Here is a 7,755-nt window from a genome sequence, read left to right on the forward strand (position 1 = left end):
TCTCTCTCTCTCTCCCCATATATTATATATATAAATGTATACTACATTTCTATGATATACGATAGAGTACAATAAAAGTGACTTTTATAATGGATATAGATGTACGTAAACTAATTATAAATAATTATTTATATATTATGTTACTATATATATATAAGAAGGTACATTTACGTGTTACATTTAGTACCCATGATTGAATTTATTCGTTTCTATTCGTAACGCGTAACGTGATAGAAGACATTCCTTTATTCCTACTTAACAAAAATGGATTTGCAATTGTTAAAAAGTAAATTTCGTGGATCGATGTTAGGTGTTTTGATGGGTGATTGCCTTGGCGCTCCTTATGAAAATGATGAACTTTTATCGAGAGGCTCAAAGCTCGTTTTACAAAAATCTTTTAACAAGTTAGAAAGTCCGGTAACATTTAAAGGTTAGAAAATTCATTCAATTCCAATAATAAGTTTCATATTGTTTTCTTATTTATTTATTCTTATTGTTTGTTTTTTGTTTCAATTCTATTTAGCACCTGTCATGCAGTTCACAGATGACTCGGCTATGACACGATGTGTAGCTGAATCGTTAATCGAAAAAGAGGACTTAGATCTGATTGATTTAGCGAAAAGATTTGTAAAAAGCTATTATCAGGAACCTTTTCGTGGTTACGGACCAGGTGTTGTAACCGTTAGTATTAAACGCACTTATTGTTAGCAAATATTGGCTAATTAAAGTAATATACTAACAATTAAAATAATCTCTTCGTTTAGGTCTTTCAGAAATTACGTGGTAATAAATTTAAAGACGTTTTACTTCCTGCAAGGGAACAATTTAATGGGCAAGGTTCTTGGGGTAACGGAGGTGCAATGCGTGTCGCACCTATTGCATTATTTTCTTATCAAAATTATGAAAAACTTATAGATAGAACTAGGAGAGCAACAGAAATTACACATACTCATAAAACTGGCATAGACGGTGCTATTTTACAGGTATTTGAAGATCAAAAAATTAATGCAATTTTGGCTGCAAGAATCTTACGAATTTTTGTTTTTTAGGCATTAGCTATTCAGCAGTGTCTCGGTTTGAATCCAAAAGACGGATTAAATGTTTCTAATTTTATTAAAGAACTTATTGAAAAAATGGATAAAATAGAGGAAGACGATGAAGGGTAAGTTGTTATATAAATTGAATTATTATTCATGACATTCTCATCATAAACTTCTTATAGTTTGGATTTAGTTGAACCGCAACCTTACAAGTTGAAATTAGAAATGTTACAAGAGTTAATTACCAAAGATGAAGACGTTTTGAATAATGAAGAAGTAATTCGACTACTTGGTAATAGTATAGCTGCTCTTCATTCTGTACCTACAGCAATATTTTGTTTCTTAAGAGCACAAGAGTCCATTAAAGATATAGAAACTGAAAATCCACTTAGAAGGGCTATACAATATGCCGTAAGTTAATTATTCTATAATTATAATGTAATACTACATATAATTTATTTGAATTATATACATGGGTGATATATTTTTCAGATTACTTTAGGTGGAGATACAGATACTATTGGTAGCATGACAGGTGCTTTGGCAGGTGCTTTTTATGGTGAAGATAACTTTAATTCTAATCTCATGGAACATTGTGAAGCATCAAAAGAATTTGCACACCTTGGTGAAAAACTACTTGATGCAGCATTAAAGCAATAAATCAAATATATGTCTATGTAGGTGATGAGTTGCTTCTTTTCTTATTTGTAGTATTCAATGTATATAAAATTATCTTGAATAAATGTTGTCAATACGGAAACATAATTATATATTATTTCAGTAAAATATTTCAGAGAAAATTATTATAAAAAATATCAACGGTGTGAGAATTATTAATTAATTTTCGAAGCGTTTAGTTCGGCTCTTCATCGTATGAGCGCGTTGCTTTCGAATCATCGAAAGATACTACGACAGTATAAGACTAATTGTTTTCACAGTTTAAACTTACAAAATTAGTTTTCTTATTACGCGTAAATGCACGTTATTGTTTAAAAGAAATTTGTAAAAAAAACTTTAAATGAAAATAATATTTTGTCCAAGAAACTTACATTTGTTCAGTGATTCTACGTGATAATAGTATAAGTTTGTTATACCACATTTATGCATACTATGTTCAAAAGTAAATATTATTTATCCTATTTGTTTTAATTATTATATCATTTTTCTATTCCGCGAATCTCCATGGACTTGGGAACTCGTCGAAAGAATTCAGAGAAAAGGTAATTCGTAGGTTATTATTGAATTTTTAACTTTTCATACGACATAACCTTAAAAAGGTATTCATATTAATTTTGTTTCTTATCATATGATCTACATGTAATATTAATTTGACCTATATTTCAATATACAGTTTTGATACGGACGATGATTCTGAGTATGCTATGATACAACGTATCAAAATGGAACCCGAAGCTATATTATCCCAAGATGACGATTTAATGGCACAGTTTCAACAAGATAATTCTGATTTAGAAGTTGAACCAAGTTTTTCTTTAGAAAGTAGTATCAATAGCGATGATTATGATGGTATTTTGATGCAACACATGGATATTAGAGAACCTTTATCCAAGTTAAGAAATCTTTTGGAACAAAGATTAGGAGGCGATCTTACAGATTATTCCTTTTGGTTGCAAGATGCACAAATGGTAAATTAGTAAAAAAACATATTATGTGTCTTACTTAATTTTGTCTATTTGATTTATAAACAAAATAAGAATAACTTTTCTAATTTTTCTTACAGCTTGAATGTCACAAAAATTTGGTCGATCAATGTGTACAAGGGGAAGGTCTCGTTCAAGTCAATGTTCAAATAAAAACTGTACAAAAGCGTATTAATATTGTAGATGTTTTAAAACCCGCAGAAGACTACATCGAACTTGCCGAAAATAATAGTAAGTATAAATGTTAACTTTTATCGTTTTTTCAGATATTATTAGAATATTTGTATTGCAGCAGTGACATCGTATAACGAAGATAACAAACAAAATGTTATGAAATGGATGATAGATCCACAGTATAAGAAAGAACAGGTATAAATTGCATTGAACTATTGCAATAGAAAAATGATATTCTCTAATTAATTAATACACTATATTGTTGTGTAATTTTACATGCATAATTTATGATCAGGAACGCCTGAAGATACCAACTGATCCTATAGATTGGTCGCAAACACACGTTAAGCATTGGCTTCAATGGGCTGTCAGACAATTCAATTTAGTTTCCTTGCGTTTAGCCGATTGGAATATAACTGGTGAACAATTGTGCAATCTCACCCTTCAAGATTTTCAGAGTAAAGTACCACTTGATCCTGGTGATATATTTTGGACACACTTGGAATTACTAAGAAAATGTAAATTTGTTGGTAAGTTGATATAGGAAAATATATTTAGTTTTAATATTTTCTTTGAACAAACATATATCAATATATTCTTTTCTTTGTTTCATAGCTGTTATACAAAAAGATGTTCCACCATCGGTAAATGAAAATAACACAAACAAAACAATGAAAGTACGTAGTCAAAAGAGTCCTAAAGCACGGCCAGTTATTAATCAACAAACACGAATAGTCCACGTACCATTGGAAAATCTTGATACAACACCAATTACAATAGCAACATCAAGTCGTTCTGTTAATAGCGGACAAATACAATTATGGCAATTTTTATTGGAATTATTGACTGATCGTGAACACAGAAGTTCTATACAATGGGTTGGAACAGAAGGAGAATTTAAATTAACCCAACCGGAAACTGTTGCACACTTATGGGGTGCACGTAAAAATAAACCATCTATGAATTATGAAAAATTAAGTAGAGCCTTACGTTATTATTATGATGGTGATATGATATCCAAAGTTCATGGAAAAAGATTCGTTTATAAGTTCGTTTGTGATTTGAAACAATTATTAGGTTATTCTGCTGCTGAATTAAGTAAATTAGTCGAAGAAGGTAAACGTTACTATGATTAGATTTTTATAATATTCTAATTATTATGACAGAATTTGTTTTTGAAAGAGTATGAAGATATATTGAATAATATATACTTAGGTCTCTAGGTATAATCGCGTACATAAAAGATAACTTTCATCTTTTTTATCCTTTTTAATCATATTTTTAAGAGCTTATAAAATGTAATATAATGTAAAATGTATATCCAAAAGAAAATATACACAACGAAAGAGTTTTAATAATGTAAATGATAATATCGATATAATGAGAAAATATTGAAATATACTGTGGTATGCCTAATTTATATTATTATTATTATTATTATGTAATGTGTTATGTAAAAAATAATTATTGATAATCTACAAAATATAAAGATTCATTGTTAAGAAATAAAGTAATTGTTATATTTTCTTGCTTAAATAAATCTACTCGCTTTTTGTATTTAATTATTTTTGTTTCTAAATGTATATTATGTATGGAATGGCATTTTCATTTTTGCAATTTTTCATTTCACGATGTATAATACAATGTCACATAACGTATTAACATGATGTTTCTCCGTATGCATTGATACCACATATACACCCATAATTACTGCATTAATTTAATACGTAACGCTATTATGTATTCATATAGAAAGTTTTTTTACTAACATGAAACATTGAACAGGTTACTAATCGTATAATAGAAAATTAAAAAATATATTTTCAATAAAAATTCAGTTGATCAAACTGACAATAAGTGAATTCTAAGAGAGCTTCAAGATGGCGACGCGTATAATAGGAAGAATATTGCAAGAGAGTCGCAAAACTAAATGTTAAAAATATTTACACACAACAACTTATTATCTTATATTTATATTTATGAATTTTTCTAATTAAATTTATTTCATTTACGAATGATTTATTAATATTATATAAATATGATATATTATATTATAAGAGTTCACATAGAGTCCGTATAAACACGATATGTGTGTGTATGTGTGCATGTCTTTATTTACGTGCTAATCGATGGCCAGACCATTTTATTTCATTTTCTATATTTTTCTTTATTTGTCGTTAAAACTGACTTTTGATTGACAAAAGGCAGCACTCATCGCCAATACCAGAGAATCTAGCCTGTGAGATATCGGACGCGACGTCACAAGTTAGGGTCTCAGGGAACCGGCGACGCGGCAGGCTTTACTCAGCCCGCCCGCCATTGCCCTTTTTCTTACTTCGTTAGATATATATATATATATATATGTATATGTATATATATATATATATATATATTTATCCATCCATTTTTCTTTAGTGATATTGTGTAATTTTTTTAGAGCTTAGAAAAATTATAACAAATTATTAAATGAAATTAATATTCACATATTATGTATGTGTCTATTAAATACATAGAAGTTATTTACGGTAGTAATATATATTGTCGTCTATGTTAAGCCAAACGTTACTAATTAACATTTTATACCAATTCGAATTATTGATCGACAAATAAATTTTGAATGAGAAAAAGTATGTTTCTTTTTGTTAATGTTTTTACATACTACTGTGGTATATACTTGATTGAACATAAACGATATATAATACTACGTCTCGATATATTATATATTCATTGAGAAATCTAAAGTTAAACTACTGTAATCGTATTCTCTTATTTTCCAGAACGATTTAACAAGTAGTACATCGCTTAGATAGGCATTATCCAGTAATTCACTCGGTCATGTTAAAATTGCTCGTCGAAGTAATCGACGAACGGACGTCGCGTTTGAATCTGGACGATTACCATTGACTAACGAGCTTTTATATATGTATACATATATATATATATAATTATATATACATAGGAAGTATATATATAGTCACACTTTGACATGCTTTAAAAAAATTACTTTGTATTATTACTATCTTGCCCTCTCTCTCTTTCTTTCTCTTTCTTTTCCGATATAATCACGTCCAATTTATTATTTATTCTACTGCAACAACAGCATTCTCTTTTTTCTATCTCTATTTTTATGAATGATAAAGAAAGAAGGCGAACGATATAATTGTATATAAGTAACATTATGTATAAATATAAGTATTGGTATTAGTAGTAGTAATAATAATAATAGTAGTAGTCTCTCGTCCTTATAATTTGTCTGTTGTGTGTGATTCCTCTTCGTCGAGACGCCGACGACCGGGAAAGTTAGCAAGTTGTACAGTGGACTTCGTATATCGCGAATTTCCATTCCCTACTATACAACCTACTACCTCACCCAGGCGCCGCCGCTGGAACAAATAATATTATATACATAGAGAAGCCACACTATTTTTCGTCTTTCACTCTCTTCCTCACCCTTCTTCACTGTCGAAATTCTCTTCTACTTAAGTATAATAAATATATATTACTTAAAGTTATACATGTGAAAACGCATTGAAATCATTCCTTTTTATTTCTCGCAGTACACGATATTATTTGATTAAAATTATTATATAAAAAAAAGCATTGATGATGGCTCACGACGTATTATTATTGCAATTTTTTTCTTTAATTATTTACGAACAACATAAAAATATAAAAATATCCACCATATTGCATTTGATATTCGATACGTAACAATAATTATGCCGTTATGGAAAAATAAAAGGAAGATGGTAATATAAATTGTCGTATGATTTTCGGCGTTGAGACACACATTTTATTTTGATTTGATATATGCTTCTTAAACTTTACCTTACCCCGAGGTTGCTTATAAGTGTGCGTATGCGTACGTGCATGTGCGTGCTGTGAGATATATATGCTACGCGTGCATATTGAATGTATCCGGTATGCACTGAGAAAAATAAAAAAAAAAAAACAAAAAAAAAAAGGAGAAAAATAGGAATAGGACGATCCACTTTCATTTGCCCCTTTTTCTTTTTTTTCTTCCCCGTTCTCTCATTTTCTTTCTCTCCCTCCCACCCTCTCTTTATTTATCTTTCTATTTCTGTGTGTGTGTGTATATTTTTTTTTTTTCGCTTTCCTGAGGAAATAACTTTTGCAAGAAAACTTGGGAGCCTCTCGATAACCGGAAGTGCAGTAAGCCCATCATTTCGGAGGGTACAAAGAGAGAGGTTTTTGGGAGGAGGAAGAAGAGGGTTCCCATCAATTGGAGAGCTTTTTTAACGCCGGCCTGACTACATGTACCGGTAGATAGGAGCTTGCGGTATGCATATAAAAAAGCCCACAAGTTCGGATCTACGGGTTAGTGTCATCAAGTATAGCTGATAACCTTTATTTTCCATAAACGATGAATGCTCTCGTTGGAAGAATATTTCTCTCTCTCTCTCTCTCTCTCTCTCTCTCTCTGGGTTTCATTATTTCTTTCTTTCCTTCTTTTTCTATCTCTATCTATATCTATATATCTATATTTTGATCTCTTTTTAATCTTTCGTTCCTATCATCTTTCCTATCCATCTTTCCTTCTATTTCTTTTCTTCTGGCGCACGAATCCGATTTATTCCAAATGATATTATTTCCTCCTCTCAGAATTCCTTATTTCACTCCTTCCTTCCTTCCTTCCTTGTTTCTTTCTTTATTTCTTTCATGGTATACCTGCAAAAATACAAACAAATTCAATTGGCCATTTTTCTTTTTGGATCAATCTTATCAATAAATTATTATTTACTATGTAGTCGCGTTATTACGACTGCGAACAGGGACTTTTTAATATTTAAATTTGATTGTTGACACCTGAAAGAAGAAACAATTAAATCATCATTTTTAATTATTTTATTTTGCATTAT

The 7,755-nt window shown here is 29.9% G+C and overlaps 2 protein-coding genes across 3 annotated transcripts; both read left to right on the forward strand.

Moving 5' to 3' along the window:
- The first annotated feature begins 18 nt into the window (after window positions 1-18).
- On the forward strand, window positions 19-1,800 carry LOC106791114 (poly(ADP-ribose) glycohydrolase ARH3-like). 2 transcript variants are annotated; one of them, XM_014756511.1, is made up of 7 exons: window positions 19-101; window positions 311-430; window positions 524-681; window positions 765-983; window positions 1,050-1,162; window positions 1,223-1,451; window positions 1,533-1,800. In XM_014756511.1, the coding sequence occupies exons 2-7, from the start codon at window positions 319-321 to the stop codon at window positions 1,698-1,700; spliced, it is 999 nt and encodes a 332-aa protein (XP_014611997.1). In that variant the 5' UTR covers window positions 19-101; window positions 311-318; the 3' UTR covers window positions 1,701-1,800. The 2 variants fall into 2 exon arrangements, with proteins under 2 accessions (XP_014611997.1, XP_014611996.1); XM_014756510.1 differs by lacking the exon at window positions 19-101 and having other exon boundaries at window positions 119-430.
- Window positions 1,801-1,918: 118 nt separating this feature from the next.
- On the forward strand, window positions 1,919-4,291 carry LOC106791130 (DNA-binding protein Ets97D-like). Its single transcript, XM_014756537.1, has 6 exons — window positions 1,919-2,260; window positions 2,392-2,686; window positions 2,782-2,932; window positions 2,994-3,070; window positions 3,171-3,405; window positions 3,491-4,291. The coding sequence occupies exons 1-6, from the start codon at window positions 2,223-2,225 to the stop codon at window positions 4,009-4,011; spliced, it is 1,317 nt and encodes a 438-aa protein (XP_014612023.1). The 5' UTR covers window positions 1,919-2,222; the 3' UTR covers window positions 4,012-4,291.
- Window positions 4,292-7,755: the final 3,464 nt, after the last annotated feature.

Source organism: Polistes canadensis, unplaced genomic scaffold (assembly GCF_001313835.1).
Source record: "Polistes canadensis isolate GaletaPanama2010 unplaced genomic scaffold, ASM131383v1 scaffold_286, whole genome shotgun sequence".
In the NCBI taxonomy this organism is placed as follows: Eukaryota; Metazoa; Arthropoda; class Insecta; order Hymenoptera; family Vespidae; genus Polistes; species Polistes canadensis.

What these genes read in the sequence shown, in the direction of transcription:
- LOC106791114 (XM_014756510.1), top strand. Translation starts at nt 265, where the DNA reads ATGGATTTGCAATTGTTAAAAAGTAAATTTCGTGGATCGATGTTAGGT. An exon ending in ACGGACCAGGTGTTGTAACC is followed by an intron (nt 682 to 764) that starts GTTAGTATTAAA and finishes CTCTTCGTTTAG; the next exon opens with GTCTTTCAGAAATTACGTGG. An exon ending in ATAGAGGAAGACGATGAAGG is followed by an intron (nt 1,163 to 1,222) that starts GTAAGTTGTTAT and finishes AACTTCTTATAG; the next exon opens with TTTGGATTTAGTTGAACCGC.
- LOC106791130 (XM_014756537.1), top strand. Translation starts at nt 2,223, where the DNA reads ATGGACTTGGGAACTCGTCGAAAGAATTCAGAGAAAAG. An exon ending in GGTTGCAAGATGCACAAATG is followed by an intron (nt 2,687 to 2,781) that starts GTAAATTAGTAA and finishes TTTTTCTTACAG; the next exon opens with CTTGAATGTCACAAAAATTT. An exon ending in CACAGTATAAGAAAGAACAG is followed by an intron (nt 3,071 to 3,170) that starts GTATAAATTGCA and finishes ATTTATGATCAG; the next exon opens with GAACGCCTGAAGATACCAAC.